Below are 22500 nucleotides of genomic sequence, written 5' to 3'. Positions count from 1 at the left end.
AATTACCTTTTCCTTCGTAATATTTGTTTCTCCACAATTGGCTGGACAGCTCACAGGAAACGAGGCGCAAGTTTGAAGATGCAACTTTTAAAAAAATTATCAAAAACAGATGAGAGTAGGCAAACCATCGATGACTCGAAGAAGTGAAATACAAATTTTGTGTTAACTTGGCGATAAAACGGTTTTCAAATGAGTTTCGAAATATGCACGCCTACTGCTTGGTTACTATAGTAAAAATGATAGTTATTCTATGGAGATAGTTAGGAAACTCGACAGGTTTCTTTGTTTTATGTTTTTGTTTACTGTTTTGGCCCTGACCTTGCACAAACCACATCCTTTTTCTAAAATACAACCAATAAGTTTCAATTAATTTATCAAAACTCAGTCGAGAGCTGAGGACAAAAGATTGTGCTTGATCACCGTCAAGTTAACTTGAAGCGCGATGTCACTGTTCACGCTTTTGAATCTTCCAAAGTTTCATAACCAGTTCATCTTTATGCACTATGACCAGAAGTAAATTAAAAGTAAATGCAACTATAACTTCCTTGTACACGTTTTGCGGCAGTTAGCGCTGGATACACAACTTGCTTTACTTTTTTATTAACTTTGGATTTTTAAAGGCAATAAATTTTAAGTTCCTTTTGCTGCAGCGAAATTAAAGGGAGAAAATCACAAACTTTTGGTTCAATTAATAATATTTGTAATAATGGAAAAAGACCTCGACAACATTTTTACAAGTGTTTTGGCATTATTGAGAGATTCCCACCACAACTTCATCTTTTAATCCCCCGGTTTGATTCTTGTCCCTCTCCATTTTGTCTCTTTGTTGCCTTTCTTGTCCATTTGCTTCATTACCTTGTATAATATATTAGATATCTAAATAAATAGATTAATACTTACACTCATGTGGTTGAAGACAACCTGTTTGCCACAGTGAGCGCAGGTTGTAAGTCTCTTCACACATCCAAGGGAATGGTCCGGTACTTGTCTTCGCTCTAACGATGCTCCGCATCGCTCTGGACACGACATTTCTTCATAGTGACATCCACCTTGGTGATTCTGAGCAAAGAAATATCACAATCAGTATGTAATCCCGTCTGCGAAATACGATTATGATGCGATTATGATCCTCGAGCTTAGCTTCCGACGGCTTAGAAGGCCAGGCGGCTCTGGGGACGAGAGTAAAACTCACCTCCACTTCACTGAGCGGCCCAGTCCACTCGCAGCCTCTTTCTAGGTTTGAACAGAGTACTTGTAAATTTAGAATCTGTCTGTGACATCCATTGTCAGAGTAAACCTGATAGCGAAATCATTCAATCAATCAGCAATAAATCAAACGGTCACTCACTCAATCAATCAATCAATCAATCAATCAATCAATCAATCAATCAGAATTTTATTAAAAAGAGGTTTAGCTATGGAGAACAAAATGTCCATCCGGAAAAGAGAAATTATAACAAATATCAGTGGATCTCTCCTACCTTCTCAGGATCAAAGCTCAGGTTGTCGAGCGGACAGCGAGGACGTTTATTTCTAAAGAGGAAAAAGAAGATTCCTATATTTTTATTGGGATTGTTGACAGTTGAAAACGAGACGGTAAAATTCTTCATCGTGCCCAGCAGAGCCGCGAGGAACATATCCGAGAAATGTGGTCGGTTTGATCTTTTATAAAAACGCTCACTGATACTTTGAATCGGGGAGAAAGAATGTCACAGTGAAAACTTGTGTTCCAGTTGGCGCTACCACACTCCTCAAGCCGGAACAACGGCGAACTTTGACAGAAAGGCATAATTTGGCAAGAAAAATCGCACTAACCTTAAAATTGGCTGTAAGCAAGTGTTACATACGCGGTGGCCACAGGGTGTTATCTGTACAGGGTCCCGGAGCGCAATGAGGCAGACAGGACATTCAAACGCTTTGTCAAGCGGTGAAGTGAACTCCGCATCATATCCGGGCATGATTTAGTTATCTTTGCTTGAAGTTGGTTCACGCCTCTTTTTGCAACGTACGTTCAAACAATGCACAAACGCACACAAAAAAGATGAGATACAAAATGCATACAATTTACAAACACCGACAGTAACGGTCCATTTGATAGCAGGGAATATCCCACTGGGGCTGTGAGTTTCTTGAGTTTGCTCAAAGTTTGTATCCGTCCCCAGCTCTTGTCTTTGATGCAGTTAAATCTTCTTCGGCTTCAAAACATAAGAGATTGCTCGCCTCTAACTTTTCCTCCACTTGAAAGAATTATTATTGATGAAGCCGTTGCGCGAACGTTCCTTTCCACAAGAGTTTCCTAAACACCACAGTTTCCCAAATACACTACGGCTTGCTACGCAAACGTGAACGGTTTGTGGGAGTATACCAACCAAAAACAATAAACGGATGAAAACCGCACCCATGGGTTTGCTTCATGTTAAATCCGTGATCTAACAGCTGGCTACATTTACAAGCTCGGTCCACATTTAAACCACACCTTGTTTTCATCAGTGCCAGAAAGCAGGCTCGACGTGCAAATGGAAAATTCTATGATCAAGTAACCCCACTTCTTAAAAAGAAAACAAACCGCTCTGTTTGGCCAGCAACTCACAACTCAAGTTGGCCCACTGAAGAAAAAACGAACAGGGGCGTCCGAAAAGAATTTCTTATTATATTAATACGAAAACAAATAAACAGTATTAAAATACAAAAAAAAAGAAAGAATTTCTGCCATCCTATGCCGTTTTGAAGCTCGACAATCAGTCGTTTGCGCTACTTTACGCCGATGCCGAAAATTTATGTTCGTCACCTTTTGGTGAATGCTTGTCTTCCTCGTGACTTTAATCCAACACTAGCCAGGTTTTAAAAGGAATGTATAGCCGAAATGACACTGTGATTTTCCAAAATACAATTACTTTTTAAAAAGCCCTCCCTGAACATGATCAGATCTTTCAATGAATTTGCAACAGCCTCTAAATCTCTTGTTTAAAGAGTACAAAAAAGAAAAAAAATCAACAGGATTTGAAAACATGTAATTGAAAAATAAAATCCTTTGTTTTACATAAAATGCTGATCTGATTTACTGGGCTGTGTCTTAAGCAGAACATACTACGCCCAAAAGAGTCTTCACGTGATGAATCACCCGCAAACTACAAAATAAACACCTGTTGGCATAAATCACGTTACTGCATTACCAAACATGTTGTGTTTGTGTATATCAGCGTGTATTGTTTGATTTTTCCCTCGGTTTGCTCAAAATTTGGATTACCAAGAATAGACAGTTTTAAAACAAGTTGAAGATAGCGTTGATGGCACTCGCCTTTCATCCTGCCTTAAGCCTGTGTTCGGTTCTCAGACTGAGAAAACTTTACACCAGAGAATCAATATTTCTCTTTCGTACTTTCATAAAACCGTAATAATAATAATTACAAAATTTAATTTGTCAATTTGAGTTAATAATTTTCACATCAAATGAAATTCTGGCTCTTGAGAGCGGAAGACAACACACACAAATAGTTCAGCCACGGACGGCAACCGGAAGTGAGCTGCTTTCCTTTTTAACTTGTCTTGATACTGCCATATTTATATTGCTTAGTACGTTTTCACTATTAGAGACGATTGGTTTAGGAATCTGGGGGAGATTACTGTCCTGGCGTGCGACACGTTCACTTCCGGTGTAAGTCCGTGTCTGAAAAACGCCGCGTGCACAAGCTACCTATATGCTTTCCACTGAGATCCGAGTTCGACGTCATATGCAGGTGGAGTTCGTTGATTCCCTACTCTTCCCTAAGAGGTTTTCGCCGGTTACTTCGGCGTTCCTCTCCCATCAAAAACCAACGTTTGTTTAAAAAAAAAAAAAAATTAAAGTCTGTTTACGAGCCAAGTGACCCATCAGAGCCGGAGCTTACCCCGACTTCTGTAGCATGAAGCGACTATGAGTATTTCTTTCTAGATGGGATGCCAGTCCATCGCATTAAATTCACCGGTATCCATTTATACACCTGGGTGGAGAGAGGCACTGTGAGAGAAAAGTGTCTTGCCCAAGAGCACAACACAATGTCCCCGGCCAGGACCCGAACCCGGACCACTTGATCCGGAGTCGAGCGCACTAACCATGAGGCCACCGCGACATTTGCTTTGATCTCTCTTAATTACATGTTCTTTTGATTTGATTTGTAGTCCCCCAATTAGTGGAGCACTTACGCTCACCAAAAATAGCAAGTTGTGTTGCATTCCAATCTCTCTAACAAATGTGGCCGGCTTGTCGTGATATCTTAAAGAAGGCTTATGTCATATGAGGCCGCGTTTATTTCGCAAAACAGCCATAACTGAAAAAGAAGTTTGTCAAATGCTGGACATTCAGATACAAAAAGGACTACGTGGAGAACCCCTAAGGAGCACTGAAGATGCCCAATGTTGACCGAGACGAAAGTTGTCCAATTCTTACAATTCATCTTCGATTCGCCACAAAACAGAACATAAACGTGATAGTTTATTCTACTATCGAATCTCAATTTGGGACCAATGCGGGATATTTACAACCAAATAACTTAGTTATACAAAGACATGTACAGTGTCCGACTTTTTCTGAACAGTTCTGTACGTACAAAAGTAAGTTAACATTTTTCGTTCATTTAAATAATACGTCGCGCATGCTTTCAAAAAAAGTTATCCCGTACGATGGCCTAAAGCCCGGCTAACAAGACAACCTTTTTGGCACGGACCCGTTTGAGTTTGGTCGCGGTGCCTAAAAAATTTATGGCACGACACCCTCCATTTTTGTCGTGTAAGTGGGAAATGTTCGTGGCACGAGTTTCCCAAAACGTACGGGTGCCGAGACTACCTACGACATGGTCTCGGCACCCGTACGTTTTGGTGCACCCGTGTCACGAACATTATTTTTCCATTTACACGCAAAAATGGAAGGTGCCCGGGCCGTAAATTTTAGGCGCCGGGGGCAAATTCAAAAGGGTATTGTGTCAAAAGGTTGTCGTGTAAACCGGGTTAAAGATTTGCTCGATTTTCAATTGAAATTATCAAAAGGCTAAAAAATTAAACACGTGTGTTCCTGGGACTAAAAACAAAGCCCAAAATTTACTAACAAATAATAAAGAACAGAATTTTCAAATTAAAACTCTTATAGTAAAAGTCCTTACAGCCTGTGATTTTTTCATTGAGTGCCATAAAAGCAAAGAAATCACTTTATCCAATCACAAGAGACGCTGACATTAATATGAACCAATCACAACACAAAGCAGTGAATTGGCGCTAACTAAGTGCGGGTTAATTTGATTGGCTGAAAAAAATGGTCTGAAATTTTCTAGCCAACCACCATCTGAAGCGCAATGTTCAGTACCAACCCAAAGCAATCGCGACATTTGACATTCAATTGAATGCTGCTCTACTGTACAGGTTTTAAACCACATTATGACATAGACATCCTATATGAAAGATCATGGCCAAGCAAATAGTGGAGTTTTTTGACAAGCGAACGTAAAGGATCACGTAATTAGAGAAAGTTTAAAACAATCATGCGTAATGTTTAAGACATTCTTTGTGAGACCAACCAAAGACACCCAGAGGTTGATTTAGATCTCATATTAGCGAGGTGCCCTTCCAAGATTAGTGTTTTCAAAGAATTCCCTTCAAATAATGGCTAGGGGGAGGGGAGAGGAATCTCTGTGGTCCCCTCCCCTATGCCTGTTGCTGACTCTATCTTCTTGTTGAGATCTTCGCATCTGACATCCACCAGCAGCTTACTTGAAGGGAATAGAAACTCTTTTGACATTTATCCGTTAGTTTTCCCTATTCCTGATGTTCTTTCTCGATCTTCAGCGGGACTGAAGTAACCACCTGACTTTCAAACACAAATCGTTTTACTCTTCTGAACACAAACAGGAAGATGAACAGAATTGAGAGATACTGAATCCAAGCCATCTTGATAAGCTGCCAGAAGCCTGGCCGGTACCTTTGTTTGGAGTTAAGAATGTGCCATCAAAAGAAAGACGAAGAAAGAAAAGAGAAAGGGAATGAAACTTGTGAATTTTTAACAGGGTTTGTTCTTGTTTTGGAATAATTTGAGGATTTTGAAAGGCATGCTTCCTTTAAAGTGGTACTATGATAAAAAAAAATTCCTTTTTTCCTTTGGATTTCAAAACTATGTTAACTAAACACTAACTGACCCAAGTTTTAAGTTCTGATTTTAAAAAGACACCTGTTTATTTTAACTGGAATTTTCTTATTTGTTGGTCCACCATTACTAACTTTGAAATCTTGAGAGAGCTGGGTTGAGGAGAAAATGACGTCAAAGACTCACTGCTTTAAGAATGCAATGCGTGTGTATGCGTCCAAATTAATATGCAGCACGGGAGTTTCAGGCTTTCAGACTTTTAAACCCGTGTTTTTCATATATAATAAATTGCGTTTACACGCTGAAATTTTAAGCTGGTAAGTAAATGACATCATTTTCTCTAGATCCAACCCTCCGAGGTCCAATCGGCCAGTTTTGAACGTGAGTAATGGCGGACCGTGAAATCCAAAACTTACACTCAAAACAAACAGCCTTTGGATAAAACTCAAAGCGCAAAATTTTGCCAGTTAGGTGTTAAGCGAACACACTTTCAAAATCTGAAGGAAAAAAGGAAATGATTTTTTGATCATAGTACCACTTTAAGGTCTCTGTGAAGTGCAAGATCAAACCAATGCAATGCTAAGATTTGACCTGAATTAGGCTAAGTTGAATCAGATAGGGAACACTCACCTGTGGGCCTACCGAAGGTGTAAAGTTTCACCAACGGATGGCTATTAGAAACACACAATATCTTCAGATAAACAAAACTTTAAAAACTCTACACGATGCTGTACAACATGGCGGGTCTTTCTCTCCAGTCATACCCATAACTCCGCAATTACATAGGTCCACATAGCAAACTTGTAAGACACTACAGAAAGGTATCCTGTAAAGTATGTGAAAAAGGGATAGGGCTTGCCTGTAATTTTGGAAATTACCGCAAGCTCTCTGCAAGCCCACATATTCTTTAGGAGCCAACACGAGGAAACAAATGCACAAGATTTCGAAGGGGAACACCGTTCTTGACAGCATTAAAGAACCAAAAAGTGCTAAGCTAGATAGGAGTTCTATCTAGTATCATAGGATGCTTGAGGCAATAATTTCAAGGATTCCAATCAACAATTTTCAAGGCCCTTAACAGCTTTGAATTTAAAGTAAGAAGTCCATGGAATTTCAAGGTGCACATCATGCACTCTTTCTAACAAAAATACAGCTAACGTTATCGTTTTGAATTCCTTTCAAAGATGATTGCCTTTCTAAGGTGTTCAAAGGATACATTATCGTCTCTTCTGGATAAAACACAGTCCCTTTTAAAATGAAGGGTTGTCCTGATGCACGTCCACCAGACCACAATGGGTGACGCGAGATGTACTCTGTGGTAACTAGAAACAAAAATATAACAGGCTATTCCAGCTGTACTAAGGATGATGAAAGCCAGTAAGGACTAAATCGTATCCATGATAAAGTAGAACGTTTGGCAAAAATTAGATAATCAGTCCAAAGAGATACCCATTCAACATGGCTAGTACCTAGACTAGTTTCTACAACATGAAGTTGTCATCAGCAACAGCTTCTTATTGCAGCTTCCTTCAGGCACATGTCTTCCTATACTTACAAGCTAATCTTAGTTTGTTTTTTTATATTTTTGTTGTGCAAAATAGTAAATACCGGTAGTTTTAACCCAGGAGTCACATCATAATTAAGTGTTGTGCAATAATTATTGATTGCTATTGGTCGATTCTAGAACGAGTTTCAATAGAGTGTCGTAAAACCAAAACAAAAAGGACCGAGACAATCCAGTAAACCATTCAAAACTCAAAGTAATAACACACAAAGCGCAGGAAAATGTGCACGCGTGAGCCGCAATTGGTTTTGGTTTCACTTCTGATTGGTTGAAAAAGTGGCACAAGAACTTTGAACCAATCACTGAGTGAAGTAATGCAAAACCAAAGCAATTTGCTAATTAATTTCGACACTCAATTGAAAACCGCTCTATTACATCACGACTTCTTTGACCAATCACATTAACAACCAGAGTATTTATAACATCTACTGACGTTACACAAATCACTTGACTCTAAAGATGACTTCCGCTCAGATTGTCAAAACGTCAATCAGTGTCATCCTAAACAGTTCTTCTTAGGAATACACTCACCCAGATGATCACACTTCAATTAATTATGATTTGTTGTCCACCTGTTTAAATTGTTTGGTTGATACAAATCACATTCTATGTGTGCCCTTCCCTAGATAATTATGTGCCCTGTGTATAACTGTGGTCAGACTGTAGTCGATTCTAGAGCGAGTTTCAATCGAGTGTTGTAAAACCAAAACCAAAGTAACTACTTTGGCCAAACAAAAAGGACGGAGGCAATCAAGTAAACCAATCAAAATTCAAAGTAATTACACGTAGCCGACACAAAGCACAGGAAAATGTGCACGTGTGAGCCACGATTGGTTTTGGTTTCACTTCTGATTGGTTGAAAAAGTGGCGCAAGAACTTTGAACCAATCACTGAGTGAAGTAATGCAAAACCAAAGCAATTTGCTAATTACTTTCGACACTCAATTGAAACCGCTCTATAACATCATGAATTCTTTAACAACCAGAGTATTTATAACATCTACTGACGTTACACAAATCACTTGACTCTAAAGATGACTTCCGCTCAGATTGTCAAAACGTCAATCAGTGTCATCCTAAACAGTTCTTCTTAGGAATACACTCACCCAGATGATCACACTTCAATTAATTATGATTTGTTGTCCACCTGTTTAAATTGTTTGGTTGATACAAATCACATTCTATTTGTGCCCTTCCCTAGATAATTATGTGCCCTGTGTATAACTGTGGTCAGACTGTAGATGCATCCTCCCCACCACTAACAAACCAATTCATACCATTTCGCTGGATGTAACTGGTGAAAACATCATACAAATTGTATGCTTCAACCTTGGAACTTGTGCCATCAATAACAGAAGTCTAAAATAAACAAGGCAACGTTGCAAAATTAACAATCTCAAGACATTATTTCAAGACTAAAATGAAAACACACGCTTTGATGCTATTAAAATTTCTGTGTCTTAAATAAAGTGTTCTTCATCTCTCCAAAGGAAAGAAAGCATGTCTGTATTTTTGCAATATTCAGAGAATAACCTACATTATAGATTGTGTGAGTTCCTTTATGAGGCAATGGTCCAGATTGTTGCAATCTGAGTTTCCCAACAGTAGAAAACTCTGCACCAGCCAGAGGAGACGAGTGGTGTATGTATGCTATGCTCTCCATCTGAAGGCTTACATATTTCTGAAAAAAATGATAATTATACCCAGGGCTGTTGAATTGATACAAATTGAATATAACAAGTTACTAAAAAGTACCAACAGACGTATTCATGAATTCATAAATTCGTCTCTTCGTTGTGGTAATATTTTTCTTATACCTATGTAAGGCAACTTGTCTGAAGGTCAATGGACCTTCCATTTCCAATCATTAAAATAGCATCAGTGGTCTGTGAATGGAAAGTGACAGTAATGGGGACATCATTGAGGATAAAATTACATTTTTTCATACACTTGTCTCCACGTTTTCAGCAAACTTTAGATTCCCCGGAAAACATTACAGACAAAATGTAAGGAAAATTTGAAAATGCTACTAAGTGACTTTAGGCTAAAGTTGGTCCACCCAAATCAATAATTATTAGTACCACCCTTTCCCATGAACTTTCTTTTCCCAATTTATAAATTTTTCAGAGGTAAAATTCTCCAATAAAATTTCAGATCCCTATAAATTTTGTTGCCTTGCCCACTAGTCAAGATGGCCGTTCAAACCACAATGAGGTCTATTAATAACCCAGATTGACCTGCCCAGATTCTGTGTGGCCAATATGAAACCTACCCCTTCAACTTACCTGGAGTGCCGTGATCAGGAAAAAAGGGAAAGGGAATTTCACTTACATGAAGTTGGTAATCAAATATTAGCAGGAGCTGTACAGAGTGTATGGCTTCTGAGTCAGTAAGAGGGATCTCAATGTTAAAGTTAAGGTGGTCATATTTTCCATCCAAGTTGTCATCACTTTCCCAAGACTGAAAACAGAGAAATGAATGAATGATTATAATGTTAGTGCTGGGCAAGCATCTGACCGTTTAGATACTAGTATAAGCCAAATAAATAGTGCTTTCTTTGTTTGTATGTGAGGCTGTTGTTCCTGGTATGCCCCAAGTGCACGTGGAGTGGACAAAATGGGATTATTCGTATTGCAACAACACCTATCAATCAATTGAAGCTATGATCCTCGCAGTTATGAACGCGATTTTTGCAATTGCATAAAAAAGCCTGAAAAATTCAGGACTTCAACGGGGTTTGAACTCGTGACCATGCAATACTGGTGCGACGCTCTAACCAACTGAGCTATATATGAAGCGACTGACGTTGGAAGCTGGTCATTTGTGGGTTCCAATGTTCCCATGAGGAATGAATCAACGATGAAATGATATATGAAATGGATCATATATGAACTGCGGATATGAAATCAAGTGAAGCTATGATCCTCGCAGTTATGAACGGGGTTCAAACCCCATTGAAGTCCTGAATTTTTCAGGCTTCTTTACGCAATTGCAAAAATTGCGTTCAAACTGCGAGGATCATAGCTTCACTTGATCACAAGTATTTACCTAACCATACACAATGACATGATCTCAAAACTTTAAATATAGCATAATGAAACACACAAGGCTCTCAAAAATGCATTTAAAGGTTCATACCACACCATTACAGGTAAGCTGATGTTTGTTCAGGTCACTCACCTTAATGAGTGGAATCCTCAGCCTTTCCTGCAAGAGCTGATTAAAATTTTGAAAGGTGCTGTATGCCAAAAATGACCCTGGGTATTCCCCTGTAGAACCAAGAGGATCTCATGTTTGAATCTCACATCGGGCTGTTCTCTGTAAAAACTCTCTTTGAGCCAGAAACCTGAAATTTAAAAGATCAGCGAAATTTCGAAAAAAATCACGAAATGCTATTGCCAGAAACCATTTACAGCAATTACCATGAGTAACGAAGGCGATGATGAGAGGTGGTATAAATGTCAAAACCGATGACAAAGAATTGAAAAAGAGTAGCTCTGCTACATATATGAGTCTTGTACTTCTGATGAACAGGATGGGAATGCACTTCGTACATCACCATGGTGGAAGAAAATAGTCAAAACATTCATACCAACGGAGATAAACAATCACAAACAGAAATTCGCGCTACATTTTTTTTCCTCCTTGGCGCTATTTGAGCCCGCGATTGAGGGCCAAACTGGACTTAAGGGGAGAGGGGAAGAGAAAGGTCTTTTTACTCCGACGTTTTGGAATCAGGTTCCTAAATAATGAGTATCGACTGAAGTTATGATAAGGGTGTCATTACCAATATTTTACGTCGAGAGATTTCCTTTTTTTCTTGATTTGATAGCAATTATGTTCCTTCCTGACTACTCTCCATCAAGTCAAATGGGCTTGTCCAGTCTCCTTTACTTTACCACGTCCAATATGGCGAAGCTTGATCAAGATCAATGATTTTATAATCGCAAGTGATGGCCCAGGCTTTAAATTCTTCTCCAATTGTGAAAATCTGGCAAGACGATGAAAATTTTGCTAACAAAGTGGCGCGATTGTGCTGTGAGCATTTCAAGAAATTAGGCAAGAAAGGAAAACCACAAGAGAAACATGAGTGGACACTTTTGGCCGCCATTGTACTCCTGCGAGAAGAAGGTTAGATGTAACAACTACCTTTTGTTTTCATGTTTTCCCCTCTACCTTTTTTAGGTCCTAACTCTTCAAGACTTGCTCAAGGCTAAGAGAGTACTGTTTTGCTCGAACTAAGACGGCTGTAGGTAGCCGCTCGAGATAGACCTACTGTTTGATCAGACAGTAGGTCATGTCACGACATGTTGGATATTTAAGTTTGACTTCCTTATGGTTTTTTTAGAAGTGTTGCACTCTTGCTACCATTTTTTGGCCCTGTTCACTGAGCTCACTCAGCACCAAACCTAATTTTCCTCTGTCAGAATGTGTCATGGATGTCGTTGCCATGGGAACAGGTTCAAAATGCATTGGAAGAAGCCACATGAGTGGTCAGGGTAGGTATGGTATGTTTGAGCCATGTCTGGGTTAATAGACTGTTAGCAGTCCCCTCTAAGTCAGTCAAACCACCCCCTTTTCAGCCCACTTGCGCAACTAAAGCACATGGTTTAAATGACTTAGGAGTGACTGCTAGCAGTCTACCACATTAAGGATTGCACCCTTAAGGATAGTGTGGTTTGGATTACCACTACAATTTTGTTTAAAATGGACATTTTAAGTAAAAGCATAGATTAGTGATACCAAAATATCCCTCCAAAATATGGCACTACTTTAAGTTACTGCATTGTTTCAGTTCAAACACCATCCATAAAACTCATTGAAGTGGAAAAAAAAACAAGGCACTGTGACTTAAAGTACAGCCCAAGGAAATGAGGTTGGTAAGATATCCTGTCTTTGCATGTATTTTTTGGTAATCAAATTGCATGGGAAAGCACTCTTTGATGTAAGCAGGGTAGTTCTGTAGAACACAGCACACACAATTGACCAATCATTGCATATCTATTATCTGAGCAGTACAAAAAATAGAGATAATTCTCTCCACGATTGTGCACTTTAGCATGGAAGATATGGCAGCCTCTTGAAATAACAACAACAGCAACACAACAACATAAAATTTTATTTGTACGCTACTAAGAATTTTCTATTATAATTTGTCCCCCCAAGTATAGTGAAGCTAATCGAGTCGAATGGAACAGTAGTAAAATAGTTTTATTAATCTATTTACATTGTTTGAAATTACAAAGAAGTTAATTATTAATATGAATCCCTTGAATTTTTATTTCTTGTGTCCTGTCTTTTACATGTTTTTGTAGGAAACATTTTAAATGACAGTCATGCTGAAGTTATTGCTAGGAGAGGTTTCCTCAGGTGAAAGACGACATTCCTCTCCACATAATTTGCTACAGATAGCCTGGGTAGCAAACACTAAAAGGGGATGGAAAGAGGGAGCTAAAGCAAGTACTAAAATGGAAGGGGGCTCCTTTTGCCAATCCCCTTCCATTTCAGCACTCACTCTACCTCCCTCCTTCCCCCACTTTATAGCACTTTCTACCCAAGCTACATGTAGCTACAGACGGCTCCAAAAGATTTGAATTTCCTGCTGAATTATCAAAACGATTACTTCGCATCAGAATAGCAGTCAGAACAAAATAACCAAGATAAACTTAATGCCCCTTTGATGTTTCCTCAAGAGGGGCCCTTCAGCGTTAATGAAACAAATCATACAGTTAAACATAAACTTTAATAATAATGGAACTTGTATAGTGCTCAGTAAATCCTAACCCTTTGTAAGTGTAAGACGAGGTACAAAATCCTAAACTGACATTTTAATAACACGTACAAGCATTGAACAATGAGCTTGAGGGTTTTCGGTTTTCCAAATTCATTTCACTCCATTAAAAGTCTCTGATGCTTCCTGCTCACACTATTCATGTGGGAATGCTTGCAACTCAGGCTAGGAATGGCCATGAGGTAAAGCTGGTAAAGTCTCTTCAGGTTGCAGACTTCCTCTTCAAGGTTTTAAGATCATCATTACTCTAATAGTAATCAATAAAAAGCCTGAAAATTCAGGGTTGAATGGTATTTGAACCTGACCTCGGCTCTACCAACTGAGGTAATCAAGCCTGAACTGCGATCATCTATAAAAGTAAACATCTTGACATGCTTCTTTACACCGTTCAAATAATTAACCATTACAATCTTTCAGACATGAAGTCTTCTTACTTCCTCCTATTGGTTTTGTTCTAGGTACCTCTACCAACAGTTGCAGTATGCCTACGACGGACAGCATAGCATTTTTGTTTACAAAGAAGACATAAATGTTTGTTCTTTACAAATTGGAGTATCCTTCCATCTCTTTACTTCCCATACACCTTGTAAGTATTATGAAAGAATAAGCTTTGTCGAGGCCATTGTAAATAATTATCACTTTCTAGTAGCAAGTAAAGTAGCTCTAGGTGTATCTAACTTGATTAATAATTTCTATTTATGCAGCATTTAGTCAATAAAATAGCCATGACTTTGCTGCTTAATACATCTTGAAAAAAAGAAAAAAGAAAAAATGGGCTTAATAATTATTAACCTGTACCTCAGTCTAGCGTGGTGGGTAAATGATTAATTTAGTATGCTAGACTGGATTAAGATTTTTCCAAAGAAGAAACAACCTGCCTCCCAGTTAATTAATTAGACCGAAATAAAGTCCAGTCTTCTTTGTCAAGTTTCATATTTTGCTGTCATCTTTCCTCTAGGTGGTGACGCATCTATCTTCCCAAAAGAAGGGGAAGATGATGACACTTTGATTGTCTCACAGAGTGTTGAACAAAGCCTTGGACCTTCAAAGAAACATCATCATGATGACCATGACAGCGAGACAAATCTCCGAAAGAAAATTTGTTCTGAAAGGGGAAGAACCTGTAATTCAACAAGGGATCAAGTTATGAGTCATGACCTTCAAGGAAATCTTGATCAGTTTGAAGAGAATCATGAATTGATTTACCAGTATTCAAAGGATTTATACAGGACTGGTGCAAAGTGTGTACCAGGAGGCAAACAAGACCCACTTCAATCAGGACTAGGTTATCACACTGTTGGTGTTTTGCGCACTAAGCCAGGGCGTGGTGATCCTACATTGTCAATGTCGTGTAGTGACAAGATAATGAAATGGATTGTTCTTGGTTGCCAGGGAGCATTAGTGTCCTATTTTATGGACTCTCCTGTTTTTTTCTCCTCAATTGTGGTTGGCAAATGCCCATACAATGCTGCTGCCATGAGAAGAGCTATCTGTGAACGTGCTCTCTCTTTGACTAGGGATTTGAATGGTAGTACTGGTGTACACTTACCCAGGATTTTTCAGGCTGATGTTATGTTTGAATATAGCAAAAGAACATTGTTGGAGCGAAGGTCACCGGAGAAGGATTGTCAGAGTAAAGCATCACCTTCTTGTTCATGTATGTGTCAGTTTAGGGGCTGTATTTTTGACCCCGACTCACAATAATTATTATTGAGTACTTTGTCAAATTTTCTTGTCTGTTTATCTCTCAAATCACTACCAAGGAGGGATCAATTTGCCAAACCTCACCTACTTTCTACACTTGTTAGAAATATTGAAAGGAACATGAAGGGAAACCAACATTATAATTTTTCTCCTAGTTTTTTCCTGTTGTCAACTTGCGTTTCCCGAAAGATTGTGGTGGTCTATTGCAGATATTAAGCGTTGTTGATTGCTCAAAATCAGGCTTTGTCTTTACTTGTCGCTTAGGCCATTTTAGATACCGGACTGCTCTGTCTGTGATTTTGTGAAAAAGCCAAATTCAAAAGAAAGTTGCCTACTGCAGTTTAAAGCCATGTACTCTCATAGTACACACCCAAGCTAAAAACAATAAGACTAAAACAATAGGACTGCTTTCATTACCAAACAACAGCGAGAGCTGGTTTGAAGAAATCCCTTACAGTAGTTCCATTTTAAATTTGGATCAATCTCCTTCAGCCATCATCTGGATAAAAGATCCCAAGTGGCATGAAGTTTCAGTGGCTGGCCTTAGACAAGGTGTCACCAAGAAGAACCTCTCTTCATCAAAAGCAAGGTATTCATTCCTCCCTTCGACCAAGTTTCAAGGCTGAAGTCAATTAGAAGTTTTGACATACTCGTGTTGTCTGGGGGGGGGGGGGGGGGGGTTGGGTAGCAATATCTCAGTGACAAATCTCAACCTTGTAGATAGCAAAGCCAATCTTAGATGATTGGGTGACTCCTTTTCATGCACCTGACCTCTGGCTTGCAAGGCATATATTTATGTTTTTGTAAAAACCTTTTTTTTGTCCAGGGTATGCATAAGTAAGACCAGTTTATTTGAAGCATTTAAAGCCCTTGTCCGTAACATACAGGATGACAAACTTCCACCATCCTTGAGGTAATGCTTTTAACTGTAATAATAATTATTGCACAGGTTGTACCAGTAAATTCTGTTTGAAAAAGCTCAAGGCTCACCTTCAATGACACCATCCTAAAGGCATAATGATATTATTAAAAAAAGTATCCAGCAAATAGAAGCTTGAACTTGCTTACATGATAAATGTAAGGATTGGGGGTGTGCTTTACAAGAGGGGGGATTCTTGATTCAGCAAAAAGAGATTTGGGTGAAGACCATGAAGGACTGGATCAAGCCACCTCTGGCTTTTGCCTGAGGTAAAGAAACAAGAAAAAACAACCTCCATCCCAGACAAAGAATAAGCAGAGATACCATTTCATGACTTCTAAATCAGGCTAGATGGGATTGCAATTCCTTGCAATTCTATCCTTGGACCAAACAGCATTAACTTGAAATCTCCTCTAGTTTTCTGACGTTGTTGCCTGGCAGTCACACCAGATACTAAGTTTAGGTTATATATATATGTATATTTATTGTTACACTAAACAGCTCACATGCACACATGCTTTGTTTTTTGTTTAGAAAAAAGCAAATAACGACTTACAGAGAAGCTAAAAGAGGAGCTCCAACCTATAACATTGCCAGAGCCAAGTTCATGGCAACCTTTCCTTCTTGGTGTCTAAAGCCTGAGGAACTCTTGGAATTTGCATGAGGTTAAATAATAAGCACTTAATGACTGGCCCCAAGGGAAACAGTGAGTTTTGTTTCCCCGAGACCCTCAATGTTCCCCGAGGCGAAGCCGAGGGAAACATTGAGGTCGAGGGGAAACAAAACTCACTATTTCCCGAGGGGCCAGTCATTAAGTGTTTTGTTATACCTCCCAACTCAAAATAGAACAATACACAGATAAAAATTATTTGCTTGACATTGGCTGGCGTACAGATTTGCCGCCGTTTCAAAGGTGCACGACCTGATCACGTGTGAGTCGAAAGTTCAAGTTGTTGTTGCCCTAGGGCCTCATGAAGTTTTGACCAATGACACGTGACACATTCTCCTCCAATCAGAAAACATATTTGAGTTGGGAGGTATAACAAGGTTTTTTGTACAACTGTGTTAAATTGACAGAATAAACATTCATTTGTGTGCCAAAATTGGAACTCCATTGTCTTAAGTGTCTACAGCCTAACAGATCATTTTACTCATGTAATCAGCGGGTCACCTCGCAGCTCTTACAAGGTCTCACCTGATTGGAGACCACCCTTGAGGTTTAACAAAACAACAAATAACAGAAACAATGGACCCTAGGCCTAAAACAACAAGGGCTGCAACTCTATCCTCTAGGGTCCATTGTTTCTGTTATTTGTTCTTTTGTTAAACCTCAAGGGTGGTCTCCAATCAGGTGAGACCTTGTAGGAGCTGCGAGGCTACCGTAATCAGCTGCCAAATTGATGTACTAAAACAAAAGGAAATTTGACTCCCTGAAAGTTGATTATCAGTAGGTACACCAAGGTGGCTGCTGTCACGTCATGTGAAAGCAATCTGTCCTAAGACAGTGGAGTTGAAACAGGCAAACCAACCTTATCAATATCTAGCAACAAATCTTGTGATGTCTCTCTGATGAGTTTATGCTTTTAATGGCATTTGTAAATAAGGAGATAAAAATGACAATTACAGTGAATGTCTTGTCTTGACTCAATTAACTCTGGTGGGTTTCTGTATTTACAAAGGCTGTCTGTAGCAATTTTTCCCGTCCAAAACAATGACGCTATACTTCCATTTAACACTATTTGTGGCAATACTTTGGCGTTTTGTAGTCATGTAATACCTGTACTTCAACATATGCACAATTACTGTTACATTCAGCGAACAGAAAACCTGAGAAATTAATTAAGAACCGATTTTAATACTAGTTTGAATCTGCAGCTGATACTTAAGTCCACTGATAATCTAAACAGTCTCCCAAACAAGATAAATGGAGGTAAAGTGAAAGGCAACGTAAAGATAAATTCACACTTCCAAGATCACATTCCAAAGGTGTTTTCTCCACTGTAGGCAATGTATAAAAAGCCATCTTCATCTTTATGTTCTTCATAGATAGCACCCATTGTTGAACTGAAAAAAAAGCACAGATTTCTAATAAAAGTGAATTCCTCTAGACATCATGGGGCTACAGTGCAACATGTACATTCATCAAATCAGGGTCATGGTATTTAACCAGGTGTTCTATCTTAGTAAAACAATAATTTTTTTTATTATTACTCCTCACAACTTTCCCCAGGTGTATTTGTCTTCACCAGGGAAAAAGTTTGAGGGGCTGGAGAAACGTTCTAGAAGGGGTGTGGGCTCGTGGGTTGTCAAAGATCATCCATGGATGCACATTGACTGTTGTTTGAGCCACCCCCCAATCATGTTTTGTCATGCAATTGAGAGAAATGGCCAAGGGAGGCTTAGGGAAGGGGGGAGGAGAGAGATTAAAGGGATTGCAAGCATTACCGTATCTGATGCATTCAGAAGTTCTCAATGTACCAGGACACTTAAATTCAGACTGGTCTGCTAACCACAGGACACTGTCAGACTTGCATGGGATAGATTTAAGAGAGAAAACTGGTGGTGGAAGTGCTGATATTCATTAAAGACGTGTTATCTTTGTTTTTACAGGCTGGTTCTAGCAAGAGCATTATTTATCAGAACTTTGAATTTTTCCTCTTTCAAAAAACGCAATACTCGTCAATGGGGGCTTTTCAGGAGTCAATGCGTTAAATCTTGGGTTCTGCTTGGGAAGATTTCTTCTCTCCAATTTTCACCCACCCCTTCCATGAAATAATAATGGATGATTTAAATTGTTACATATGAATGTTATGTAAGTTGCACCATTTCTCATTTTTGTAGACTGCTCACAGTCCCTTCCAAGTCAGTCGAACTGCCTGCTTTAGTCAGTCACGCATGCGAGCCAGAGGGGGAATGGTGATAGAGCCAGATACAGCTCTTCTGTAACCAACGTGTCCAGGATCAGAAAATTTTGCTAATCTAATTAGTGAAAGTGACACAGATGGTTCTACCTTTTTTATTGCTAATGTAATAATTATTAAACACTCAAATAACTACAGTAATGGCATGGGAATATTTATGTGCATGTCTAATTCAATCAACTATTGGGAAAGGAAACTGCAAGTATTTACTTTGAATCTAACGAGCACAGCCATAACATACTTGCCCGATAGGAGAGCTTCGACCGCAAGTTCCTATTCATTTTTGTGTTAGACATTTGAAGGGATAAATGAGCCATATCATGCTTATCCTTCCCCAGGGAAAATCGAAGACAGATTGGCATGGCAATCTGACAAGAAGTAATTAACTCGTCAAAAAATTCTGACAGTGGTCCACAATCCTAAATGCGTCCATAAACAGAAGAGTGTGCAGTCCCTTTTATGTCGCTCTATCACCATTCTCCCCTGGCCTCCATTGCGGGACTGACTAAAGTGGGCGGTTCGACTAACTCAGAAGGGACTGTGAGCAGTCTACATGTTTGAGGCACAAGTCACACAACAAAAAAAGAGAGTTGTCAGACATAGACTACAACAATGCAAAGGGTCCCAGATGTAATGTTGCAGAGTAGGATGGCTGCCACTCCTGTTGTCTTGGACACAACAAATAGGTTTTCAGTGGAAAGGAAATTTCCTTTATCTAAAGACCCCAACATTCAATTTAAAATTATTTTATCTTGCAAATGCCACAAAACTCTGATCCTTTGATTTCATAAAGTTTTCAGCTTCCCTTCTTCAATGATTTATTTAGAGTATCCTTTAACCCTTTGACAACCAAACCGGCCTAAACCGGTCAGACTTATATAGTACTTTACTCTGTCTAATGCCAGACAATTTTACTCGTCAATGGGGAACCCCTTGGAGTCAATGGGCTAAAGAACAATAAAAAATATTATTCCTTTTCTGGTTTTCATTGAGTAAAGCAAATAATATTTCCTATTTTTAGTTTTATTTTAATACATTATAGACAGACAAAGGTGAAATTCTTCTGTTAAAAGCTCTTTTGCATAATTTCATAGGTCGCTGGTTAGGAAATTCTGAACACGTTAATTGCAATAATGCTCACAGTCCCTTCATCTCTCCTCTTTTTTCCCTAAGCTTCTCTCAGCCATTTCTCCTCATTGCATGAGAAAACAAGAAAACACAATTGACTGACATACAAGAGATTGGTATTAGTCTCTGTGTGAGCTACAGAACCAAAAAACAAGTTGGACATGGATGATATGTCAGTGCTCCATTTAAGTGCATTTTTAATGGTAATAAGATTGCCATGCAAAACTGCCCCAATTTTCTTTGTGCAAGAGCATGCAAACTTAATTACAGCATGGTACACACCAGTTTTAACTCAGTGACGTTTAGCAATATTAAATAGGAAGAAAATTCTGCCGTTATTAGAAAGTGATAGAGAAAAAACATCATTAGTAGACACTATCTTAATTCAAAACGCCTGTACTGGATCCTTATGCATAATTATATTGTACGCCTTGCCACAAGTTAGGTGTGTTGCATTAAAAGATAGAGATATAACTCTAGAAGCTCTCCAACTGTTTTGTCGAACAAGACAAGCCAAATCATGAAGTTGCACTGAGTATGACTTAAATACGAAGTGGCGCATCGCCAAGAAACACATGGATGAGTGGTGTCTTTGACAGTTTATTACTTCCTACAAATAAGTGTACATGAAGGGATGTCGTGCAAATTAGCTTGCAAAACGTTCCGGTTTTCATATGTTCAGCAATTTTGCGATCGGAGGTTGTGAAGTCTTTCCAACGCTGACTAAGTGCAAAAAAGTGTGGGATGAGGCAAGTGACGCTGAGTCACTGTTTTTTTTTTTTTTTCCCCCACAACTCGTGCAGTTTCGATTCATCCTAGTGTATTTAGACGAGGTTTAATGTGACATTGAAAACTACAGTAACAACTGCTTTCCAGATTAGAAAAAACCCTGGAATGCGCGTTTCTCACTGTAAACAAACCGAAAATTGAGGAAGAGCCAAAAATATATATATACTGGTAAAGCTGTTGCGTTGGCAGAATATGAAAAGTTATCACTGGTTGCATCAACGTCTAAACTAATTTTAAGTTGTATCTTTATCTTCAATATTCATTCGAGACAAACCTCGTTGTTGGAAGGACTTTGTTGACAAAAAGAAACATGGCTTTCTCTGGTGGGAGCTGAATCCTCTTTCTGATGATGTACATGAACTGTGCAACTGGACAAGAAAAAACAAACGGTGCAATCTTATCGATATACAGTAGACTGCCTTCATTTGCAATAAACATATATCAAAGCAACATATTTCTAAGCAAGATATGACGCTTGTCAAACTATATCCAGAAGGGAAATAAACAGCAACGTTAACAATCAGACTACTAGCTGTTTTCCTCCCGTTAATTCTGTACCTGTTAGATCCGACGGAACAAGAAATTTCCTCTTGTCTATGTCTTGTATCGAAGACTTCGGGGCTTTTTCGACAACAACCTGCGGGGGAAAAAAGCCAACATCGCACCATACCAACAAAAATTATCTGAAACTCACACCACTTACAGGAATTCTGTCAGGATACTTGGACCTAATCTTCGCAGATTCATGGCATCTCGACTCTGTGAATCAAAATTGTGATAACATTAGGGGAAATTTTTCAGCTTAGAAAGAAAGGATGATCCAAAATACCTAGGGAATGTTCTTCCTTGAAAGTCCACTTCATTTTTGACCCAAAAGCAACCACAAACACAACAATGCTTCTCTCGTTCAACACGATCTTTTTTCACTCTGCGCAAAGTTCTTCGAATGTTTGAACACGTGACCTAATGTTATTTTGCTGTATGACGTCAGAAAATTACGTAATTCCCAATTTTGTTTCAGTTCGGTCAGCGGTATTATTTGTAAAAAATCGATGACATTGTGAAAATAAAAAAAATCTAAAAATAGGTTAAACGGCATCATAAACCTCTTGACGACGGAAGACGCAAAAATTTTTAGTGTTGTAAAAAATTCTGGCCACTTTGTCAGACAATTCGCTCGCTGTGGAGTCGATCCCGGAAGAAATTGGCACCCTTAATCCTCACGGTATTAACGAACGCTTTTCATTTAACTAATATATTCCTATTTTTCACATTGCTATGTTACCACCAATAGCGTAGCTCCTACTCTACTATAAAAACTACACATAACCTACAATTCCTCGATTCGCTCTGACGAAGGGCTAACGCTCGAAAAGTCAGCTTTTGGAATCTCTGTACCGTGGCCAATTTACATTATCAACTCCGTTGATAAAACCAAATTTTTGTATATCACAAAAAGTTAGGCCGATGTGATGTTTAATACTATGTTATAACACGAATACAAACCAGGTACAGTACGAAAATCATGCCATACACAATATTTCCTGCCACACGAACAAGTCAAGTCACTGATAAT

General features: G+C 38.9%; 3 protein-coding genes and 1 pseudogene across 5 annotated transcripts in view; 1 reads left to right on the top strand and 3 right to left on the bottom strand.

Moving 5' to 3' along the window:
- The window catches only part of LOC137994237 (TNF receptor-associated factor 4-like), an 11160-nt gene extending 6855 nt beyond the window's left edge, over positions 1 to 4305 (bottom strand). Inside the window, exons 1-5 of the mRNA XM_068839858.1 lie at positions 1816 to 4305; positions 1482 to 1533; positions 1193 to 1297; positions 901 to 1059; positions 7 to 84 (exon numbers count right to left, since the gene is read on the bottom strand). Of these exons, the coding sequence (XP_068695959.1) occupies positions 7 to 84; positions 901 to 1059; positions 1193 to 1297; positions 1482 to 1533; positions 1816 to 1958 (537 nt within the window). The 5' untranslated portion in view covers positions 1959 to 4305. The remainder of the gene's footprint in view (positions 1 to 6; positions 85 to 900; positions 1060 to 1192; positions 1298 to 1481; positions 1534 to 1815) is intronic.
- A 245-nt stretch (positions 4306 to 4550) lies between these two features.
- On the bottom strand, positions 4551 to 11315 carry LOC137994246 (transmembrane protein 231-like; annotated as a pseudogene).
- A 71-nt stretch (positions 11316 to 11386) lies between these two features.
- Positions 11387 to 17189, top strand: LOC137994212 (tRNA-specific adenosine deaminase 1-like). 3 transcript variants are annotated; one of them, XM_068839845.1, is made up of 8 exons: positions 11387 to 11803; positions 12100 to 12171; positions 12988 to 13042; positions 13922 to 14049; positions 14422 to 15120; positions 15660 to 15756; positions 15994 to 16080; positions 16621 to 17189. In XM_068839845.1, the coding sequence occupies exons 1-8, from the start codon at positions 11626 to 11628 to the stop codon at positions 16748 to 16750; spliced, it is 1446 nt and encodes a 481-aa protein (XP_068695946.1). In that variant the 5' UTR covers positions 11387 to 11625; the 3' UTR covers positions 16751 to 17189. The 3 variants fall into 3 exon arrangements, with proteins under 3 accessions (XP_068695946.1, XP_068695952.1, XP_068695955.1); XM_068839851.1 differs by having other exon boundaries at positions 12021 to 12171; XM_068839854.1 differs by lacking the exon at positions 15994 to 16080.
- Positions 17190 to 17647: 458 nt separating this feature from the next.
- Positions 17648 to 21907, bottom strand: LOC137994272 (gamma-aminobutyric acid receptor-associated protein-like 2). Its single transcript, XM_068839874.1, has 5 exons — positions 21754 to 21907; positions 21628 to 21683; positions 21483 to 21561; positions 21199 to 21292; positions 17648 to 18150 (listed from the first exon to the last, which is right to left on the bottom strand). The coding sequence occupies exons 1-5, from the start codon at positions 21785 to 21787 to the stop codon at positions 18060 to 18062; spliced, it is 354 nt and encodes a 117-aa protein (XP_068695975.1). The 5' UTR covers positions 21788 to 21907; the 3' UTR covers positions 17648 to 18059.
- Between the last annotated feature and the right edge of the window lie 593 nt (positions 21908 to 22500).

This window comes from Montipora foliosa, chromosome 1 (genome assembly GCF_036669935.1).
Source record: "Montipora foliosa isolate CH-2021 chromosome 1, ASM3666993v2, whole genome shotgun sequence".
Taxonomy (NCBI): domain Eukaryota; kingdom Metazoa; phylum Cnidaria; class Anthozoa; order Scleractinia; family Acroporidae; genus Montipora; species Montipora foliosa.
The sequence above is the reverse complement of the archived record's forward strand: the minus strand, read 5'-3'. Positions and strand labels throughout refer to the sequence as shown.

What these genes read in the sequence shown, in the direction of transcription:
- LOC137994212 (XM_068839845.1), top strand. Translation starts at nt 11,626, where the DNA reads ATGGCCCAGGCTTTAAATTCTTCTCCAATTGTGAAAATCTGGCAAGAC. An exon ending in AAGCCACATGAGTGGTCAGG is followed by an intron (nt 12,172 to 12,987) that starts GTAGGTATGGTA and finishes ATGTTTTTGTAG; the next exon opens with GAAACATTTTAAATGACAGT. An exon ending in CTCTCTTCATCAAAAGCAAG is followed by an intron (nt 15,757 to 15,993) that starts GTATTCATTCCT and finishes TTTTTTGTCCAG; the next exon opens with GGTATGCATAAGTAAGACCA.
- LOC137994272 (XM_068839874.1), bottom strand. Translation starts at nt 21,787, where the DNA reads ATGAAGTGGACTTTCAAGGAAGAACATTCCCTAG. An exon ending in AGTATCCTGACAGAATTCCT is followed by an intron (nt 21,562 to 21,627) that starts GTAAGTGGTGTG and finishes TTTCCCCCGCAG; the next exon opens with GTTGTTGTCGAAAAAGCCCC. An exon ending in AAAGTCCTTCCAACAACGAG is followed by an intron (nt 18,151 to 21,198) that starts GTTTGTCTCGAA and finishes CTTTTTTTTCAG; the next exon opens with TTCAACAATGGGTGCTATCT.